The sequence below is a fragment of the Centruroides sculpturatus genome, unplaced genomic scaffold (assembly GCF_000671375.1).
Source record: "Centruroides sculpturatus isolate CEXI.00-Female unplaced genomic scaffold, Cexi_2.0 scaffold755, whole genome shotgun sequence".
Classification (NCBI taxonomy): domain Eukaryota; kingdom Metazoa; phylum Arthropoda; class Arachnida; order Scorpiones; family Buthidae; genus Centruroides; species Centruroides sculpturatus.
The window spans coordinates 104,115-127,256 of record NW_019384882.1 but is presented as its reverse complement, the minus strand read 5'-3'; the positions used below and the strand labels follow the sequence as shown (position 1 = coordinate 127,256).

Sequence of the window (23,142 nt, the reverse complement as noted above, 5' to 3'; positions counted from 1 at the left end):
GACGTCTGGGCACTTTAAACTAAGTGAAAATCACAAAAGAAAAGTGTTAGAAAGTCAAGTCGAGTGTGAAATGTCTCGAGAAAGGAATAAATTTAATGGAAAACGTAATTATCTTACAAGCAGGGATCTTGCATAATGAGAAAATTTCAAGAATTTGGATTTTTTTGAGGAAAATTTGACCGTTTTAATATACATTTCGCCATCCCCCGATACGGATGATGCGGATTCGTCATTAACTCGCACCGAATTGCCCCTCTCGTGTCAGTTAAAAGTTCATTTTTTTGGCAAATTGGCAGTTTTCTTGGACCTTTCCTTCTCTTTAAAAATGCTAAATTAATATAATTTCGCTAGGAAGGTCATCGAATTATTATTTTTTTTCTGTTTAATTTACTTCTGGTATAATTATTTATGGGGAGCAACAAAAGGGTAATGCGCGGCTAAGACAATTAACGAGGGTCAATCGAAGAATAAACAAAAATTTATTAATACTCGTAACATTACTCTGACCCTAGGAAATATCTCGGGCATCGTCTTTACATGCGAATTGTGTAACTATAGCAGGTTTGTTGTTTGTTGTAGAATGAGGAGAAGAAGAAGAAGAAGGGGGGAGAAAAACCTTATAAAACTGGTATGCGGTTGACCTTCACCCGAGGGATTGTTGGCTGTGTGAAGGTCATTTGAAGGCCGGCTGTTGCCTGCTCGAGGATTTTGTAATGCAAGATGCGTGCAAATGCTGAAGGTAGTATCGAGGAGATTTTTAATTTATTATTCTCATTGGCAGGAAAGCTGTTGTCGAGTCGAGACACTAAAAAAAGGGGGTGTGTTTTTTGTCTCTCTCACTCTCTCTCTCTTCTTCTCCATCCCTTAGCATTCTAACACGGTACTCTGCTTAATTGTAACTATGTTTTATTGGTTTGTAATGTTTACCTGTCAAAGCGCAACGATGAATGGCATCTAGCAGAGGGGATTAACACCCCTTTGCAAACAGCTGGATGAATGTCTCCTCTGTTCTTGACCAGCAAAAAAATAAGAAAAAAAAAGAGTCGAAATTTCTCGCCCTTATCAGAAACACAATGGGGAGAGAATTTCGCGAGATTCTTCTAATGATGTCGCTCCTCCCTCCCCCTTCCATCAATTGCCGAATTTCCACGAAAGGGTCTTCGGCAAATTGGTTCCTCGGACGAGATTTTTGATTGGATCGATTCTAGGAACCACTCTGCGTTGGAAACGCAAAACGTTCTCGCTCCAAAAACGCGATTTTTAGAGGAAGAGGAGGAGGAGGAGGAGGGATGCCAAAAACTCTAATTACTTCCCAGCAAGAGGGATCGTAAAAGTTTGCAGGGAGGGAATTTTTATTAATAAGAATTTTTTGATTGATACTTTGAGGTTGGAGATGCAAAACAGAAGGTTGTTTATTAGTATATTATTAGCTATAAAATGACGATGCCCGTCAGGTAGCTGTCAATCCCGCGTGTATAGAGGAGAGAGAGGGGGGGTTCGGATGTCGTCGGTGACCGATGAGACCCGGCGGGTGACCTTGGAGGATGTGGCGCCAATACTGCGTGCCGGCATGCACGGAAACCCGCCATGACTCAACCCTGTTGTTTGCTCGTCCAGGGTTCAAACTCCCTTCTCAAGGTCTTTTTCTCTCTTTCTCTCTATCTCTATCTCTCTCTCTCTCTCTTTCACTCTCTGTCGCTCCTTCCAGCATCTCATCTTCGCCCTCATTTGTAAGACTATTATTTCGAAATTTTCAGGAAGTAAAACGATCCTCCGGGGGATGGGGGGTCGTTCAACCGCTCTTTTTTTCCCTCTCCTGCCGTTTTATCTCATTTAAGCACGCGAAATTCCGCTTTTTCTCCTCCTTTCCAGACTCCTCTAGGGGGGGAGGGTGCACGCACACAAACACACACCTGTCTGCCGCGTCTTATAAATCAGCCAATCGTGTAATTGTCTCTACGCTAAGTAGATGGCGCCAACGGTTCGGACCTCACCCGTTTTTGCCTCTTTACTCGCTCTCCGCTTGGCGATGTTTCGGCGCCACTACATCCCCCCCCCTTTTGTTTTGTTATTTAGAAAAAACACACACACACACACACACTTCGACGTGTTGCGGTTTTAGATGACGACATAAAAGAAAGGCGACGATTAAACAAAATAAAAATTAAAAAAAATAATACCCGAATGGTTAATTGCGGTGGGGTGTGTCGCCGTTCTTCTCTACATAATTTCGTTTTAGAGTTGCGGGGGAGAGCGAAAAATATCGAGTTCCTTTACCCTATTATTCGTCCTTGAACCGAATATTGTTTCTTTGTTTTTCCCCCTTCTGTTTTGCTTTTTTTTACCCCCCGTTTCCAGGGTCGAAAACGTTTCGGAGCCGCTCTCTCTCTGTTTGGTACGAGTTTTCATCACTGTAAGCCCCTCTGTAATTATAAAGGAGGGCTACAATTTAAATCACTTACGGCCAGGTCCGGTATTCATGCCTTATATAGCCCCAAATCATTTGTTTTTTTTTTCTTTATCTTTCTTGTTTTTTGCTGCCGCTTTTGGTAGTTTTCCGTGATCGTCTCGTGCATGCCTCTCTTCCTCCGTCTTTACCTCGATATAATTAACTAATTTTGCTGTAAATATTGGCATAAAATGTTCCCAAACGAAAATTTCTTTCCTTGAAAAGTTTTAATTATTATAATTTAATCTGTGTTTTTTTTTTTCTGTATATTTAGATGGGGAATTTATATGCGATTTTTCTGTCGTTCGAATTATACATTGCTGCAGTTAGAATGAAGTATTTAATTGGCTACTTTAATGAGTAATTGATTGCGGAATACTATAATTAATTAACTCTTTAAATGTTTTGTTTATTAAAATTAAAAAGAATGTAATTTTAATTACTATTAAGTGGGTGTTTAATGATGATTAAGGAGGAGAAATACGGGTCTTTAATTAATTAATTAAATTACAAAAGCCCCGCTGACCATTGTCGACGGCTCTTCTTTTTATGCAAACGGAGGCAGAGATGCCGCGTCTTCGTTTACCCCTAAAATAAATGTCCGAAAATTAGAATTTTAGTGTGGTTTTTGTGCCGAACCGAATTTAATCGAATGCATTTGCATATTTTTGCAGATCAGAGCCTAGAGTTGCAGTGCCGTTCGTTGTTCCAAGAATTGGCCCTTCAGCTCAGTCTGGCCATGGTGACACTTCTGGTCGAGAGAACCACTGTCCTGCTCAAGGAACACCTTGCCTCCGACGACTATCCGACGAACCTGATAAGCGAGGATTTGGCCCCCCTATTACCGGCCATCAAAATCTGGACCGACTGGATGTCCTGCCAGAGACATTTGTGGTATCCGCCACCGACTCCCAGCGACTTTAAATTTGGGCGAGTGTTTTTTTTCGTGATAAATTCGGACGTCCTATAATTATAAGATCGCTTTTAATAAAAGGATATTAATACATTTCTACATTATTTTGTGTTTAAATTATTACTTTTTTGTAGATTTATAACTCAAAATATAAACAGTTCTCGGTAAAGCCGATACAATCAGTTAACTTTCTAGTTTTTTTGATACGGATATTATAAGGTAATAACCAAGGTGATAATTAATGTTTTCCTATTACAGGTATAAAGACGACGTGTGGACTGCCTTCGCTAGTTTATTGACTGTTTTACGAACGGTCGATATAAGTGATATAGAAATGGTCAGAGACAGTGAAGAAGGTAAATTTTAGGTTTTTTTTTTTTTTCTGAATTTTAATCAAAGCATTAATTCTAGTTTTTGACTGTAATGATGTATATAAATAATGATTATCGTTAGGTTACGAACTAATTAATCTGCCCGAAGACACCACTCTGGCTGGCTTCGTTCCTTTGTTGGGAGCTCCCGAAGATTCGTTTTTTGCAAAGAAACCATTTGATCAGGTACTATATTTTTTTTTTTTTTCTGAATTTGTTTTGAATAATTTTTCATATTGCTATTGGATTCACTCATAAAGTTAAAACTTGCAGAAAGGGATGGGCAATTGCTAAAGCAGTTAGGCATGAAACACCGAGGTATACTAGCTTATGTCTAAGATGGATTTGCAAATTTTTATGTACAGTCTGACACCATTCCTCTTCATTTCACTGTCCCTTTGTGGGTCTGGCCCTTGATCAAATATATCTTTTTCGAGTCTTTTTACCCCCTTGGGCAGTGAGAGACTATCTGGCATAACCATTATTGTGATTGAATTTACTTCTCTAGAGTAGGATGCTTGAAATCTGTGTCAGATATGTCTCGTCATTCGATTTAAAACCGTCAAAGAGCGTATTTGCATTAGGATAAAGAAAAATGATACGTAAAATGGTTAATTCTTTTTACCCTGGAGAAAGGGGTGATAATTTGGCGCTGTGTTAAAAGTACCATTGGCAAAGATATTGTTTTGTAACATAATCAGAATAAATTATTAAAACAATTACATTTGGTTTTTTCTTTTTTTAACTTGTGCTCATTCTTCCACTTTTTTCCTTCGTGATAAAATATATTTAATTTTAAAAATAGTTACATTTAATTATTGCTTCAGGTTTTAAGCTTGTGTTGTGTTTTGATGTCAAAAATATGTCCTCTTTTGGTATAAAAATAACATTCGTGATTTTTTCTTTGCTTCTGTTTTTATCATGCAACATTTATGGACGTTTAATCCTTTAATTACATACGTTTGGGACATGTTGGGTCGGATGTAAGAATTTTTTATTATAACGTGGAGTAATAAATGCGTTATAATCAAAGTTTTGCTCGATCTCTGCTTACTTGTTTTTACAGGAACGTGCGAGGCATTGCCTGAGAATCAGTCGAATTCAATTTTTTGGTGATTATCTGTGTGGAATTCCCATACCATATTTGGAATTTGATGTCGAAAACAAAATGTTTATTTCATTGGTATCCAATTTATCGGCCGAAAACACAGAATCGGGACAGGATGTGTGCTACGAACTGGTAAAAAAAAAAATTTTTATTTTGTAGGCTGTACTTTGTGTTTTATTTAAGCTAGTAATGAGAGAATTAGAACTTTTTTTTTTTTCTCTTTTTTTCTTCTTCTTCTTTCTGTCTGTAGTCTGATGATGACGTGAACAAGGACATCTTTGATGACGACGACGACACTGAAGGTAAAAATTCTGGTCTGAAAGGCCAGGAAGAAAGTGATATTCAAGAATTATGGTCGAGAAAAGAAGCTCTAAAGAAAACAAAAGCCCAACAGGACAGATATCGTGCCAAAATCCAAGTGAGTAAAATGCAACCAGACTAAATTTATCAAAAATTCAATTAACATCGTTTAAAATTTATTTTTACAATTAGAAAAAAAAATCTTACTATAGTCAATAATAACTATCAGTTTTTTACAAAATTAAATTTTGTACACATACACACACATATATATGTATATATAATCTTCTACACGCAATTCATTTCCATCTCGGAAACTCATTTAAATCACGCATTTAATATCCGGCAGGAATTTGTATATTTTTATCATTCAAAAAACAAAAAAAAATTTTTTTTTGTTTGGAAGATATATTTAAAGGAAGGAGAGAAAAAAAACTAAGATGCAATTTAGAGGTATCGTTTTTGTTTGAATAATATCTAAAACTGGAAAACGAATAATTGCTTTAAAATAAAAACTGATACTATTGTCCGACCGTAAAATATGCAACAGGTTTTTTTTCTTCCTCTTTCTTCTCCTCCTACTCCTCTTTTTTCACAGTTTCAATTATGATATTTTCGCATTATTACCACCAAACTACAATTTATTTGAATTATCTTGCGTGCATTTGCTGTCTTCGGATTCAGTCGACTTATTACGTTCGTCTCCAAGTAAATACCTACACGGATAGATTATTTGCAGGAAAAAAAGATTAATAATTATAACATTTACCTTTACTATATTTTGGTTTATTTTTAGAATTGCCACAGAAATTAATTTATAGAATTTAACATTTTTCTCTATTTTAATAAATCTGTGACATTGCTCGTACCTTAAATTGACGTGAAGTGTTTCTTTCAGTTCGGTTGCGTGCCTTTGTTTCGGAGTAGAATTTATTTTGGCCAGAATTGTAATAGTAAAAGAACATTAAATAATTGGAAACGATCGCAAAAAACCGAGGAGAATTTCTATTATTCGGAAATTTAATTTAAAATTTAAAAGGAAAAAAAAAAACAAAAAAAGAATAAAAGAAGCTAATGTAAGATTTTGTTGCCGAAATGCGGTATAAAAACAATTAAAATATTTAATTATAATAATCAAATAATTTAAATTTTGGAATCTTAAAGCATGCCTGTTTGTGAGTATTTTGAAACATTTTTATTTTTAAATTTAAATTAACATTTTTAAAATTATAATTTTCTAAAGAATTTGAATAATAATTAAATTCTTTGGAAAATTATGTTCTGTAATTGAATTAATTTTGATTCAAAATTAATTTTTTTTTTTTAATTAATATCTTTATATCCTGTTCTGTTTTAATATAAAAACTTGAAATACTCGTTTGGGAAAAACTAAACTACTTTACATTGATCAATTTATTGCACCAGTTGCCTATTGGAACATATACACTTACTCGGATTTACACTGGTGTAGGGCATTTGGGTGCTCGAGACGAGCTCGCTTGGGTCCAGACCAATTTGAAGGTGCAGAAAAGACACCGTGAGACAGTTTGTCACTTATTTATATTGTTTCGGATGATAAAAAGTTGCAAAAAAATAATCTTTTGGATCTTTTGTAACTCGGCACACCTCCGAGTGTTGAGCGAAAAATCACTTCACGGTACCGGTGCTTGCTTAAAGTACATTGTTTCAAGTGAATGCATGTACAGTACATTAAGATAACTGAATATAAAGTCTAATGCAAAGACCAAATAGTATGAATTTGGAGGCTTTACGGAAAACTTAACACTACAAATGGTTGGTTGTTTTGTTGTGTGCACTTCAGTATATGTAAAGAAATGATGGTTGAAACAGAATGAACTTTGAGCATCACTCGTTTGGGCTTAGCATCAAATTTACTAAAAATCTAAGCTTTTTTTTATTAATTTGGATGCATAAAATCTTTAGAAAACATTCCCACAGTGTAAAGAATCTTTACAACAGAGGTTTTTTTATTGTTTCGTTTTGTTTTCTGGCAAACAAACCCCCAAAAAAATGGAAGTAGTCGAGTGGAATTCTAATTATTTCTGATACCAGTTTTAAAATAAAACGCTAATGGAGTCGTTAGGTGTCATAAGTCGCCCTTGACATTGGAAAGTATTTGCATAAGTGAAGCGGAACCCATAAAGTCACCACTGCATGTTAGAATTTAATAGCTAGAAGCAATCGAGCGATAGGGTGTGAAACAATCATGTCGTTTCAAAGTTTGACCATAACAGACTGGCGCCAGTTAAATCGTCTGATAATACTTTACCTAAAACTAGTGTGTCACACTTAGTAATTTTTATTATTATTTATTTAATTTTTTTTTTTTTTGTTCTTTTTATCTTCTCTTTTCCCAATCCCGAATTTTAGGCGGTGTTGCAGGAACATCGGCACAAACGCCCCACCGTTCTCGAGGTTCGTCCCCACTACCTGATACCGGATACCAATTGTTTTATCGATCATCTGGAGGGGTTGAAGAGCGTCGTGTCTTCTACTCACTTTGTCCTGGTGGTGCCCATTGTGGGTAGGTATCGATAATTAAGACGCGTGCATCTGTCCCGTGTGTCGTGACCGGTAAACGCGAGCAAAAAGTAAACACATCCGGTGTGCATTTCTAGAATTCCTGATAGTTCTGGAAGAGTGGAAGGGGGGAAACACACTCATTGCCTAGTAAATCACAGGTGTTGCGAGGTATTCTGCTCATTTTTTTCTCGTGTTTTTTTTTTTCCTTCGGAATGATAGTTTTAGGAACCACGATACCCCACGGCACCCGTATAATCGAATTTTGAGTATATGGTAACCCGTGAGCGTTGGATAATGAAGCGCTTCTGAACGTTGACCCCCCTCTTAGCCCGGGGTTTAAAAAGCGGCGTCGGTTAATCCGGAAGGGGGATTTTTATATGTCGAAATATTTTTCAGTCATCAACGAGTTGGACGGCCTGGCACGTGGCACCCGGGAGAGTTCGTACATATCGGCCGAACACGTGAGAAGGGTGGCTCAACTGTCTAAGGAGGCCATTCAGTTTTTGGAAGAGAGATTCGCATCGCGCGATTCGCACGTTCAAGCCATCACGTCGAAAGGTTCCATACTGGACACCATCACCTTTAGAAGCGAAGACGTCAGCGACAATAAGGTGAGTATACCCTAAATTCGGTTAGCTGGCGGGGGTCAGTGATAAGAGAAACCGGTCGCGACCTGGTCAACGTCTGAACTGGCGGGAGATGGCAGTGAACCGAAATATAAGAGAGGTCAAGGACGCAGAGGACATCGGCTGTGTGTGAGTACTGACACGTTGACGTGGAATAAAATAAAATCATTTATTCGCCGGAGCCAATGATAAGAGGATATCCGGATAAGTGATGGAAAGCGAATAATTATCTCGTGTCCACCATTCAAAGATTGAAACGAGCGAATCTCGTACCTCCTTAATGAACGTCTCTCATCCCCCTTTAATTTGAATGTTTCGTAACCTTTTTTTTTATTTGTTTGTTTTTTTTTATTCTTTCTGGTAACGTGCCATCGTCAACGGGGGCGGGGATGTCCGACACACAATGCTTCGACCCACTGACCCCTACATTTGTCACTGTCAATGGTATTGTTTGCATCTGCGCCTCCGACTTTGTAAACTGATTAGTGATTTGCTTACGTTTACAGGGTACCAACGATGATCTCATCCTTTCCTGCTGTCTTCATTACTGTAAAGACAAAGAATCCACGAGGGAGGAGAGTAAGTGACGTTTCTGACGATCGCCCCCCCTTGCACTTTATTATAATGTTAAATTTTTTTTGTTTGTTTTTTTTTTTGCAGAAGGTTCCGTCCGACTTAAGAGGGAGGCGATTCTTCTCACCGAAGATCGCAACCTCCGAGTCAAAGCATTGACTCATAACGTGCCGGTCAGAGACCTGCCCGAATTTCTGAAATGGGCTAACATAAGGTGAAGAAACGTTGAAACGAAAAAACGAAGAATGGAAGCTATCAAACTAGATTCTGGTTTGGAATGACCGGACCCGAAGATCACACAGCCTAAAAACCGTGATAGGGTTGCCCGTAGACGAAGAACAAGAAGGAAGTGATGCACACCATCACCCCCCATCATACACACAAAAACACGGAGAAACGAAGCATTAAAAAAAAAGTAAACAAATAAATAAATAAAATGAACAACCGTAAAAGTCCATTTGAACTTGCACAGCGATTCTCCCGTCGTCGTTTCGGTGGAAGGTGACGGTTTTTTTTTTTTAAAATTAAATTAAATACGTGTAACATGCGGTGAAGACGTAACGTGCATCGATCGAGACTCGAATGCTCAGTCTTCGTAACACACACAAACCCGTATCGTCACGTTTGCTAATGTACGATACGAGAAGAGTTCCGTCACCAAACAGCGATTTCGAACCTGGACCCCACCTCGAATCCAGTGTGTAAGCTGCGAAATATACACACCTTATAAATCCACCTGTTTTTTTTCTCCCCTAGTGTATGTACATTCACGGTTTTGTTTCTTTTGTAATTAGCACATTCTGAAACGTGGTAGAGTGTTCTCTCGTTACCTTGTTTCTTCCACAACGACCTTCGTTTTTATGTGGTGTTTCTGTTTTTTTTTCTTCTTCTTTTTTCTGTTACAATTAATAATAGTTTAACAAACTAACAGTCGGGGTGTGTGTGTGTGTGTTTGATTTTAAAAACGCCATCCTCCGTTTCCGATTAAAGTAATATATAATTTCCTACAGGATACTTAATTTATCACATCAGTGATCGCGAAGAGAGACACAGAGAGAGTCAGTAGAACAGGGTAGAGAGTGGAGAAAGGAAAAAAAAAGAGTGAGTCATATCTCTGCCAGCACCTTGTATTGTGTGTGTTGGAAACGTGATCCGCTTGCTTAATAAACTGCAAAAGTATCGAGACTGCAATACAACACTTAACTAATTATTCGCCATCCTAATTAGCTTACTGTTAAAAATACTTTTCCTCCCCCTCCCCTCCCTCCTCGATTGTATCTCTAGTGTTTTATACACACATACACACACAGAGAGAGAGAGAGAAAAATGGTGATTTTGACCCCTAACAGCGGACTCGGCTTACGTGTTGTGTCGTTCCCCCCCGACACACCGGATCCATCCTCCCCCCTCCCAGTGTACTTAATAAGGATTCGAATACGGGTGCTTCTTATTGTTTCCTTTCTCTCCGCTGATTCTTTGTTAATTTTTTTTTGACAAGAAATAATTAAGTCACCCCCCTCTTGAACGTGGCTCTTCGTGCCTTCGATACGCGCACAAAAATGTTGTTTTATAAAGAAACAATTGTAGAATTTTGTAAAAAAAAAAAAATACAATACAATACTGTCAACAGAACTTGTCGGTATGATTTTTTTGTGGATTTTAAACCCATTTTATTATTGTGAAAGACGTTTTAATAAAACTATGATGAAACAGTTCACTGGGTAGTGTCGTCTTCTGTGTTTTGCACTCGCTAGATGGCGCTACGGGATTTGTGTGGGGTTTAAATTCGGGTGTTCGGGGCCACGTGATCCGCGGAGAAAGTTCGTTATTGAGGTATTTTTCGATCGCTATTTATAGTGACGTGAATCACATCCGTCCGCGCGTTTAATTAACCATAAACGGGGGGGTTAGTTGGAGCAGTGGGGCAAGATGACAATTTGGCCCGTCTCGAGATCGTTTTACGCTCCATTTTTTGTAACGATCGTCGGTTTGTCTGGTCGTAATTTCGTAACGATTTGCGGTGCATGTTAAGGGACGTTATTTTGTTCTATAATTTTGTGGTGTGTGCGCGAACGTACCGAAGTTTGGCACATGGCATTACGGCGGAGAAATTCTGGCCACGTGGTGGTGTCAGATTCGTGACGTAAAATAGGGAGGGGCACGTGACAAAATTGGTAGAATATTTACAAACGTGAGTTTTGACACGTGGTGTGATTTCGTAACACTACAAACTGTTCGTGACGTGAAATCTAACTAGAGGGGAGGATCTCCTCAAATACATACACATACAACGTGACACTGCGCGTGAACTACAACGAGGTCCTGGTGTAAAGCCGCACGTCTAAGCCACTCGAGCCGAATTTATTCGTATTATATCATTAAAAACGGTGTCAATGGCCACGAGTATCAAAAGTTCGCGCGTGCCTCTTCAAAGTACATCTTGGTTTAGCCGACGAACTTCCCCTAAAACTAGGTATTCTGACCCCCTTTTTTTGTGTGTGTGTGACGAATAATTTACATAAGATCGGTGGCGTGATCCTTAAACTAGTGTAGGCGTATAGTATCACGACTCAGTCGCCTGGTGTCTTGTCTGTCTGTCTGTCTGTCCGTAACGCTGGTTTTTTTTTTATCTCCTTTTCTCGAAAGTTTTACTCTGTAGAGGCGCCAGACTTGGGTGATTCTTCTATTTAGTGGGAAGAAGAAGAAGAAATAATTTTTTGTGTGTGTTTATATATATATATAATTCATTTTGCCGCTTTGTTGAAGCGTGAAGGTAATTTTTATAGTGTTTTAATAGAAAAATTACTTAAGTGTTTACTACCAAATGCATTGTAATGCATGAATAATTAGTCATTCTAGTAGGGAAGTCACTAAATGATGTGCAACTTAGTGGGAAAATTATCGTAATTATTTCGGTTTTTTGGGTAGGAAAATCACTGATATTTCTGTTACAAAATACTGAAATTCAAATTCCTACTAACAGCAGTAACTATTATAATGATTTAATATTTAATAGGAAACTTATTTAGTAGGTAATCGCTGTAAATTCTTTCTTTCTAGTGAGAAAATTATGGAGAAACCACTAGTATTTCGATTTTCAGTAGGGAAACCATTGTAATGCTCGGGTGTTTTTGGTGTAGAGTTTACTGTAATGATTTAATTTTTAGTAGGAAAACTACTGTAAGGTTTCATTATTTAGCAGAGAGATCAGTAATAGATTTAATATTTAGTAGTAAAATGATTATTATGGCTTATTGTTAATAGGAAAACCACACAAATTTCTTACAAAATAGAATTTTAGTAGGAATTGCTTTGTGTTTAGTGGGAAAACTGTAAAAGTTAGTAGGAAAAGTAGTGAAATACTCGATTGTTTAGTACATTAACGCAGGATCAGCTACTTTATTGAACATTGAACAGAGATTTAACACCAAAAAAAAAGAAAGGAAATTTGGGGAGATTCGGCAGTGGTTTTTTTTTTTTTTTAACAATTTCACTACCGTTTTGAAGGCATAACCTAATTCTATTTACACTTTCCAATATGAACTAGATACAAAATAAATGAATTTCCATTCTTTAACAAAAGTTCAATCTGTTGAGTTATTAATTATTTATTTATTTTTTAATTCGTTTCATCTTGAACTCGCCCCAACAAAAGGCAAACTTAACGGTCGCCATTGTTAAGAAGCAAATTAAAGAATTTGGCGACTGACTAATGACTCGTTACTTTTCCGGAATCTATTCATCACCTTTTCTTACTTGTTCATTTTTGTTTGAATTTTTGCGAAAATTCCGACATTTTTTCATATATTTTCACTTCTCCTCCCCCCTCTGTAGAAATTCTTGTATTCATTCAAAAAATTCACCCGGAAGTTATCCAGTGCTTAATTACGTAAAGGTCAGATCCTTTGCTGTGTTTATTTTTTGATGTAATCTAAAAATATTACGGCCCCGCCTTATTAATTTCACTGTAAAACCGTTATCCTTAACTTAACACGTGATAGCGTTACACAAAATACCGTGTAACTACGTCACGCCACGTCATGTTAGTTCAGTAAGTTGTACATTTTGTATGTAAATTAGCGGCTTACTTTTGGCCCTTTCGTTCTGTGGAATCGCCTTATTTTTGGCCCTTTTGTTCTGTGGAATCGCCTTACTTTTGGCCCTTTTGTTNTATCTATCGATTTTTTTTTTTCGAATTTATTTGTTAATTTTACACCCGTCTTGTGTCATCTCACCTCATACTTGGTTCCTTTCACTTCTTCCGACGTGTTATTTTTCGAAAAAACAAAGTGAGTTTACGTATGGATTTTATCATTTTTCTTCTAATTTAATAAATACCTATTCAGGGTGGGTCAAAAGTCAGTTAACAGTATACAGAATAAGACGGGAATTAAGTGGTTAACCGAATTTTAGGCCACTCTATCTCCATTGTTTCATATTTCTCCCTCCCCCCGTTATAAATTTATCGAATTTATTTGTTAATTTCCAGAGGAACCAACAAATGTGACGTCGTGGTAATAATAATCTAGTATTCCTCTGACGTATTTCGCTGTATTCATGTAGGTTTTCTTCAAAAATAAGCGCGTGTTTATGTGAAGATTTTCTTTATAAACGGGCGTTTTTTTTTCGTTAATTCGAGGAACGTACGTTACCTCATATAAGGAAATTATAAATTTTTTCCTAGTTGTGAAAAATGTGCAAGGATGTGGTATAAATTTGCCACTCAGCATGCTTCTGTAACACTTGAAGGTAACCACCTACCACCAAATTCTCGTTAGGGATGAAAGGATTTTGATATTTCTTAGCACGTTCCTTCTGAGAGAAAGTTTAGGGTTTTTTTTTTCTTTTTTATTTGTTAATTAAAAGCTATAAGAGATAGAGATAAACTCCATACATTATCTAGATCAGACAATAGCGACTGAATTATGTGTTCGGAAATTCGTTGCAGTATGCAAACGTACGAGTTGTAAACCGGCCAGTATCAACAGTTCGTTGAACTTGAAACTCCCAGACGGTTGGATGTAAATTTTATGAAATTGTGACACGAGGAGGATTTTAACAATACCTTAGAACGGCATCACAAAGTATTAGTAGTATTTGTAGTAGTAGTAGTAGAACACTTGAAAAACTTTCATGCCTTCTTTCCCCTCTATCTCTTATCTACGAAACATCACCCCTTTTCGCAGCGTAAAGGAACCACTTAAACAGCACTTCTTACCAATCTTTACATCGGTACAGGGGGATTTTTTGGTGAGGAAAAGACATAAAAGCTCAAAGTTTACGCCTTTACATAACAGACGGTGGCGTCCGAGTTTGAAAAATGATAGTAATTTACAACACGTCACATCGGACGCTACATAAATCACGTGCAGATGAGGGTGCTTTAAGTTTCCCCTCCGTCCACAACACCGTGCTAAGGGTGGCTCCCGTAACCTTGAACTTTAACCACCGGATCTCAAGGCCTTTTCGAGATTCCGTTCGTCTGTACAAAAATGGGGGTGCAAAATGTTTCTTCAAAGAAAAAAAGAAAAAAAAATACACTAAATTTGCATATAAATGAAGCTGGCTGATATATATTTAATGCGATTGCGTATACAGTCTGTCCGGTATGCATTATAGAAATGAAGAGCCTAAGGGTGTGGTACCCACGTGAAAGACCCGAGGTAGAGCCTCGGGTATCACTAAATCTTCGTTTTCACTTCGTCTATGGCTCGCTATGTATGCAGCACTCATATCCTATTGCTTATTAGTGGTCCACTTACAAGATTTTTTTGCGGTTTTGCTCTGACAGTTATTGATGGGAAGGTATTTAAAACGAGAAAATAAATTATTATCGAACGAGAGATTTATGCCTCTGTTATTATATTCGTACAATTTCGACTTCTATTAATGTACAAGATAGATGAAAGTCGAAAATTAGTGCATCACTTAACGAATAACACGTGAAATTATTCTTGCTACATAAGAATTTATTAACTTTTTTTTCACCATTATAATATTGGTCTACAACACTTAAGATTCGCAGTTTTGAACACTAGCCGAGTTGTTTCCGTTGTTAACAATCGCAATCGAGTAATAATTAAGTAATTGTAACAATTAGAACGGGCAGATTGTTCTAAGGAACGACGACTATGGTGTCGAAGAGGAGACAACCTCGCAGCACGCGCGAAAACTCGTCCCGTTCGTCCAAGAAGCGCGTGAAGACACGTAGAAGAAGACCTAAACGACCCATGTCGCCGTTTCTCCATTATTTTAAGAAGAATTACAGAACGATGATGTGTAATCATCCCGATATGCCTATCACCGCCATTGCTAAAGAATTAGGCGCGAGGTGGAGATGTTTATCTGATGCAGATAAAACAAAATTTGTGGACGCTTCAAAAAAACAATGGGAGAAGTATTTTAAGAAGAAGAATTGTTAACAATTCCGGATCCATTTTTCAATAATTTAAACAAAATTTCGAAATTTCATCTACTTTTTGAAAAAAAATCATCAAAATTCATCATAAGTTCTTCCATTGAGAATAATGCAAAAATATTAAATTATTCATAATAAAATGAGATAATATGCTTGTTGGTGATGCCAACAATCAGTTCGATTTAATGGACACAATACAAAATTGTTAAATAATTGTTTAATAGTGCTTTAACGAAATCCTTCAATAAACTTTTTTAATTACGGAGACGTTTCTATTAATTGTCTTTAATAAAATCACGAACTATTGTTCTAATAAATCGTATTAAACACGAAAAAAAAAACACAATACAAAATGAGTTTTTACGCAATTCCTTTTTTTTTTTAAAAATTTAACTCATTTTAAACCCTTTTCTTTCATGGAAAACTGATGAAGAATTTAGATAACAGTTTATTTCTTCTTATAAATACCATCGAGTGCTTTGCCTTTCTAAGATTTTACACGAGTAAAATAAAGAAAAATCGTGTCCTCTAACCGTTACTCTTGAAAAAAATATATAGAAAAATCTACTAAAAGAGAGAGGAGGAGGGGAAAAAGTGAGATTCTAGTAACACGTTTCGTCACTTTTCTGTTAGTTGTGCAATAACGGTGATGTCAGAATCTGCATCATCTGGAAAATATTTCTGGTTTCCGAAAGTCGTAATTCTTGAATGATTGTTCCGTGGTGAAATTTATCACTAGAGTCGAAAGATGGATGAAGAAGAAGAAGAAGCAAAGAGAAATCAGTAATGATGCTGTGTTAGGCATATCAAATCGAATGCACAGCGAGTGGTATAAAGACATGCAATAACCATAACAGGAGTGAGTCAGGTTGGATATACTCGCTTAGAAATGTAATACTATTGCCACTAATCTGGAGGATATTTTATGCTGAAACCTCTGTCCAGAGGTTTATTTTGTATCTCATTATGATGCACCATAAATTGTGCCACTCCTCGTCTTATGCAAATAAAAAAGAAAGCATCGTTTCAACTGAATATTTTATTTTTTAAACTTTAAAAATACTACAAACCTCAATTGTATGGGGTGTTAAATTGGTGCCGGTGTTCGTGTTTTTTAGAATATTTTCATTAAAATTAATAAATTAAAAAGGGGTTTTTTATGTAATAAATGCGTTTTTTTTCGAATTATTAATCTAAAAAAACCGAAATTTCTTGGAATTACAGGAACAATTCTTCATCGTTTCCACATAGAAGAGATATATAAAACTAATAAATTGTCCTAGTTTACTTTAAAAAAAAAATAACATGAGTTCAACGAGTCAAACTAATTTTTATGAAATTTACTTTAAATAGTTAATTTTGTAATAATTCTATATTTAAGTATGGGGGAGGGAAGGGAGAGATAGAGAATAAGAGGAACAATTACATTCTAGTGGAAGGCACTCAGTCATGGAAGGAGAAAAATGATTTCGTAAGATGACGTACGTTTTAGAAAATGTATAAAATATCAAAAATTAATTTAAATTTATTTGAACAATTTTTCGTTAGATGGTGCGAGACAAGGTCACGTTGCACGCGCTCGGGGAAATCCCTTCAACTTAAACGTCCTTGTTCGTGTTTCTGCGCTTTCTCTAACTAATTGGGGATGTTGGACCGATTACGAGAGTTAATAATCTAAGGATTTTATTTATTTATTTATTTATTGGTTGTGTGTGTGGGGGGGAGTTGTCGAATCACATAAACACTACAAAATTAGTTTCGTGACAAAATTCGTGTATCATTATTTAGTGGCTTTGTTGCGGCTTTCCCGCAATACCTCTTCTTCCTCCCTCCTGACTGTGTGTAGTTTTGATATATTAATATATTGATTTATTGTCTTAATTTGAGGTTTTTATCTATCGCATTTGAATATTTTAATATCTATTATTTTTGTATACATTTCTAATAAGTATTTCCTACTAATTTTAGTAGTTTTTTTTTTTTTTTTTTTAACTAACTTAGTACTTGAATGCCTTAGAGACCATGTAATAAAATCCCTAAAGATCCCCAAGTGTGTATGTAAGGCATTCGTTTGTTATGCCTTAAAAAAATTATTATTCCTCTACAAATTAACATTTTTTTTCCTTAAAATAGGGTGGCCCAAAAGTCAGTTAACCGGTATTTGTGTGGTGGTTTTTTTTTCAGTTTTACTTGCCAATAGAAAGAGTAAAGTGAATTTAGAACAGCGAGTATTTTTAGGACGAATAGTTTTTTTTTTATATTGGTTAACCGACTTTTGTGTCAGTCCGTAATATATAATATTAAATTTCAAAAAAAAATAATAATAAATGATTTATAATTAATCCTGATTTAGAACTCATATTGCTCCCTATTCAATCATAAATTATTTTCCTTTTCAAGTAAATCAGTATTAAGATAAATTTACGATTACAAAGACCTTACATCAGGATTATTTTTTAGATTGTTCCATGTTTTATAAAGGTTCCTTTTCCCTTCTTCTTCTTCTTCTTTTTTTTTTCTTGCCTCCTCTTACGAGATCTTAAAGCAAAGGACCATTAAGATGGCACATAAAATCTTTATGGCAGCTTCTATATTATATTGTATGCTCCACTTAAAACTATAGAAACAAATACTATAGAAGAGGGAAGGGGGAATAGAACGAGATAAAAATCCACCCCCAAAAAAGAAGATAGTGTTATATCTTTACTAGATGAACTTGACATGTCAGGGAAATTATTTGTAACCGCACGTTGCAGATAGGTTGTGATTCATCCAGATACTGCTTCATTGTCCCTTTATCCTGCGAGTTTAAGCTGATGTTAAGCTATACACAATGAACAATGATGTCATCCTGGTAACTGCTGTGCATCGCTCTGCACTTGTTAAGAACCGATAAACCGCATCGATTTAATTATATAGCCGGTTTTTATTACTCTTATCCATTAATATTATCTTTAAAGATTTCAGGATAAGCCAAAATTACACTCTCCACTTTCTCCCTCGTGTATCTTAATAGATATCGTACCTGGATACATCTAGTGTCAGTTATTAACTCTCTTCAACGCTTGTTTGTAAGTCGCTACTCTTTAATTAATCAAACTAATCGATTTTATAAGGTATAACTCATTATCTTTGCGCTCTGTAAAGATTTAAAGAGATTTAGGGAAATTTCCCCCTTTCTCTCTCTCCGGAGAGGGATATTTTTTTTCTCTCCCTCGAGGTCTATAAATATCATAAATCTCTAGGGAAAATCAGTGTAGATCTTTCGGAAAATATAATGTAAGTTATCAGGGAAAAAACTTTCAAAATCAATATAAAATAGGGATTTTTCCTGTAATATTATTGACCTTGAGGGATTTTTCCCTAGAAGTTAATGCTGAAAGTTTTCGAGAAAAGGAAGATTAAATATCGTTTAGAGTAAATTAGAGTCAACGAGAATATCGGGGAGAATAACTTTCGGGGAAAGGATTTTTCCCTAATGTGACTTTAATTCTTCCCTTTTATTTTTTTAATTCTGTAACGATAGGAGAAGAATTAAAAATTCACTTCGAGGAAAATCATGATTTTACTTAAGAGTTCATTTCTTCTCGAGAGAATTTTCCCCCTCGAAAGAAAATGACTAAGCATACTTACTTTAGGGAAATCCCCTTTGGGAGGGTAATTTCCCTCAAATGAATATTAATTCATAGCATTTTACGATTTCGTACACGTTTATTCTTCAACGCGAACAATTTTACCATATTTAGCAATGCAGATTCGGCAAGGAACCACAAAAAAAATATCTTCGAATTAAGTTAAAATTCATGGGAAATTTCCCTAACGACTAATCTCACTCTCATCCCTACAGGGGTCAGAGTTCAAAGTTTATTGATACATCCTCATCAGTAGGGATGCAGAAGAGTTATATACGTAAAGTTCAACGCCTTTTTCGATTGTTTACCGAAGGAAATAAAGATAACAACACATGACAAGTCAAACAAACTTTCCAAAACACTAAACAAGGAAAAGTATTCTAACTAAATCTAGGCACATGAGTGTGTTAACAAAATGTCAATGGTGGAAGAATTAAAATCTCTCTCTCTCTCTCTCTTTCTCTCTCTCTCCCCCCCCGCTTACTAGTGTTTTTAGAAGGTGAATGCTTGTGTCAGGAACAAAGTGAGTCATCTGTATATAAAGGATACTTAAGATAATAGGGGGAAAGTAAATCAGAGAAAGTAGTATGGGTGGCTACAACCAAAGGAACATCCCACAAGTGCAAGGACATTATCCATTGTTAATCGAAGAATTTCCTTCGTTGTAGGCGTTAATTTGTCGCGTGTGTAGTAAAATATCCGTATTTTTGGATGTATAATAGGATGTAAATTAAGCATTTCCTGTTATTGAAAAGATTCTTTTCCTTGTTATTATTATTTTTTTCTTATATTATTATTGTTTTCTTCTTATTTCTTTCTTACAATTGTTCCATAGATTATATACATTTTTCTCTTTTGCTACCTCCGTTTGATATCCTTGGATTATCCAATGTTTGTTAATGGACGGATGATGCGGTAGGTGATGAAACAGGCCAAGGCACTCGACATTTTGACAGGAAAAATATAGAAGAATTTCGTGTTTGAACCCCACTCTTTATCTTCTTAGGATGTTGTAGTATTTCCTCTTTATTTTAACATCACGCTACTGAAATTTCGTATAATTTTACCTTTTTACGAGGGGGAAGAGTAGTAACCTTCGAACAGAAGAAATGATTTATCTACACTCATTTTTATTGAATTCTTACATCTTCAATTGTTTAAAATTTCGTATTAATTAAATAGAATAGAACTTTAATTTGAACTTTGGTGAAATTGCACACCTCTATATTAATTCATACAACGCAAAATATTGTTTTAAATCGTCACCTGACCCTTATTTTTTTTAATCTAGGTTACGTGACACCTACTCTCCCCCTCTACAAATTTAATATAAACCCTAGAAAGTTTAGATAATGCAGGATCTGGAAGAGAACCTTTCTGAAGAGCATGAAGCTCTCTCTCCCTCTTCCTCAGATTGCGATACTTCTTTTTTTTTTTTCCAATAAAGACGGCAGTAATTTCGTGAAGTGTATCTATCTATAGGTTAGAGGAAACAGGTTTTGAGACGTTGGACCACCCACCTCTACTACTCCCCTACTAGCGGGTCATACCATAGTAAATTTGTTGAAATAATAAAAGCTTCGAATTAATGCTGATAGAAATCTCTCTCTCTTTCTGTTGATTTTGACCTTCTGTCATGAAATTCGACCCTTTATTACATCCCCATTGTTCCAGAATAGGCCCGGTAGGTAGAGAAGTAAATAGTAAATGGGTAGAGGGTATACTAAGGGTACTCATTTCTTCCCCCGCTGATTCTGTCAATCACAAGTGGAATTGTTTTCAATTTCTTGAGTAAATTGCATGGGGTGGAAACAAGCTGCTGCTGAGGTGTTATATTGAAAAAAATAATAATAAATTCAAATTTCTACACCTTTCAAATCGAAAATATCAAATTCTGTGCCATAATTTAAGCCAAAAAAATCCGTTTAATTACTGATTTTTTAAGGTAATTTCTTAGCTCTTCTAGTCTTCTTGATTTCCACCCCTTAAAAAAAGCACAAAAGTATCAGTTTCTACTGTAAATTAAGCTTAAAAAATCAATTTAACTACCGATTTTTTAGATAAATTTCCACATTTCTTTAACGTAACACCGTCTTTCACACCAGAATTGATGGAGTTTTCCATTAGAAACCATGCAATTTAGATCGAATTTTATAGAGATAATAAACGAGACCAGTTTATCAAGTTATAAAATGAGAAAGATTTGTTATTTTAGAAGTAAACAAAAGATAATATTCTTCTTCTTCTTCTTCTTCTTCTTCTTCTTCCCCCTCTTTCAACGTTTATAAAGAAGAATAAATAAATAAATAAGAAAAGGAACGAGGGCAACAAGTGTTGACACTCTCTTTCACTAAGATTGAACGTTGCTTTGAACTTAGTTGAACTTTGGCAACCTTTAGCTTCGTCTCATGAATTTATTATGTAAATTTTTTTTTACATTTGAACAAGTTAATTGATTATTTTTTCCTTTCATCTTTTCATCTTTTTTTTTCCTCTTTTAATAAAATTAATTCGTACAAATTTGTCATTTTTTAATGCCTTTCATTATGTTAAAATATCTCTCTCTATTTTTTTTTAAATTCTTCTTGGAATTAAAATGTATTCACTTTTTTTTCTTAAAGTCTTATTTTACGAATGCTTTTAATTTTAAATGAAGCTTTATTTAATAAATTCTTATGTGTTTTATTTGATAATGTCTGTTTATTATGTCTGATACACCCCCACAGATTTCTACGTGTTTCATACAATGTAATTTCCAAATTTCCATATAGTTCATGTCGACCCCCCTATAACACCATTGATAATTCCGTTTTATATGAATTCCATGTTGTACAAGTCACTTAGATTTTACAAATACGTGTGCCTGGCTGTGAACGCCTCAGGTATTTGTAAAATCTAAGTGACTCGTACAACATGGAATTCATATAAAACGGAATTATCAATGGTGTTATAGGGGGGTCGACATGAACTATATGGAAATTTGGAAATTACATTGTATGAAACACGTAGAAATCTGTGGGGGTGTATCAGACATAATAAACAGACATTATCAAATAAAACACATAAGAATTTATTAAATAAAGCTTCATTTAAAATTAAAAGCATTCGTAAAATAAGACTTTAAGAAAAAAAAGTGAATACATTTTAATTCCAAGAAGAATTTAAAAAAAAATAGAGAGAGATATTTTAACATAATGAAAGGCATTAAAAAATGACAAATTTGTACGAATTAATTTTATTAAAAGAGGAAAAAAAAAGATGAAAAGATGAAAGGAAAAAATAATCAATTAACTTGTTCAAATGTAAAAAAAAATTTACATAATAAATTCATGAGACGAAGCTAAAGGTTGCTAAAGTTCAACTAAGTTCAAAGCAACGTTCAATCTTAGTGAAAGAGAGTGTCAACACTTGTTGCCCTCGTTCCTTTTCTTATTTATTTATTTATTCTTCTTTATAAACGTTGAAAGAGGGGGAAGAAGAAGAAGAAGAAGAAGAAGAAGAATATTATCTTTTGTTTACTTCTAAAATAACAAATCTTTCTCATTTTATAACTTGATAAACTGGTCTCGTTTATTATCTCTATAAAATTCGATCTAAATTGCATGGTTTCTAATGGAAAACTCCATCAATTCTGGTGTGAAAGACGGTGTTACGTTAAAGAAATGTGGAAATTTATCTAAAAAATCGGTAGTTAAATTGATTTTTTAAGCTTAATTTACAGTAGAAACTGATACTTTTGTGCTTTTTTTAAGGGGTGGAAATCAAGAAGACTAGAAGAGCTAAGAAATTACCTTAAAAAATCAGTAATTAAACGGATTTTTTTGGCTTAAATTATGGCACAGAATTTGATATTTTCGATTTGAAAGGTGTAGAAATTTGAATTTATTATTATTTTTTTCAATATAACACCTCAGCAGCAGCTTGTTTCCACCCCATGCAATTTACTCAAGAAATTGAAAACAATTCCACTTGTGATTGACAGAATCAGCGGGGGAAGAAATGAGTACCCTTAGTATACCCTCTACCCATTTACTATTTACTTCTCTACCTACCGGGCCTATTCTGGAACAATGGGGATGTAATAAAGGGTCGAATTTCATGACAGAAGGTCAAAATCAACAGAAAGAGAGAGAGATTTCTATCAGCATTAATTCGAAGCTTTTATTATTTCAACAAATTTACTATGGTATGACCCGCTAGTAGGGGAG

The 23,142-nt window shown here is 35.3% G+C and overlaps 1 protein-coding gene across 1 annotated transcript in view; it reads left to right on the top strand.

The window, feature by feature from the left end:
* LOC111631040 (telomerase-binding protein EST1A-like) overlaps positions 1-10,599 on the top strand; it is a 67,245-nt gene extending 56,646 nt beyond the window's left edge. Inside the window, exons 11-19 of the mRNA XM_023375231.1 lie at positions 3,124-3,379; positions 3,621-3,718; positions 3,816-3,919; positions 4,800-4,973; positions 5,092-5,259; positions 7,533-7,686; positions 8,082-8,296; positions 8,818-8,890; positions 8,972-10,599. Coding sequence (XP_023230999.1) covers positions 3,124-3,379; positions 3,621-3,718; positions 3,816-3,919; positions 4,800-4,973; positions 5,092-5,259; positions 7,533-7,686; positions 8,082-8,296; positions 8,818-8,890; positions 8,972-9,102 — 1,373 coding nt within the window. The 3' untranslated portion in view covers positions 9,103-10,599. The remainder of the gene's footprint in view (positions 1-3,123; positions 3,380-3,620; positions 3,719-3,815; positions 3,920-4,799; positions 4,974-5,091; positions 5,260-7,532; positions 7,687-8,081; positions 8,297-8,817; positions 8,891-8,971) is intronic.
* The last annotated feature ends 12,543 nt before the right edge of the window (positions 10,600-23,142 follow it).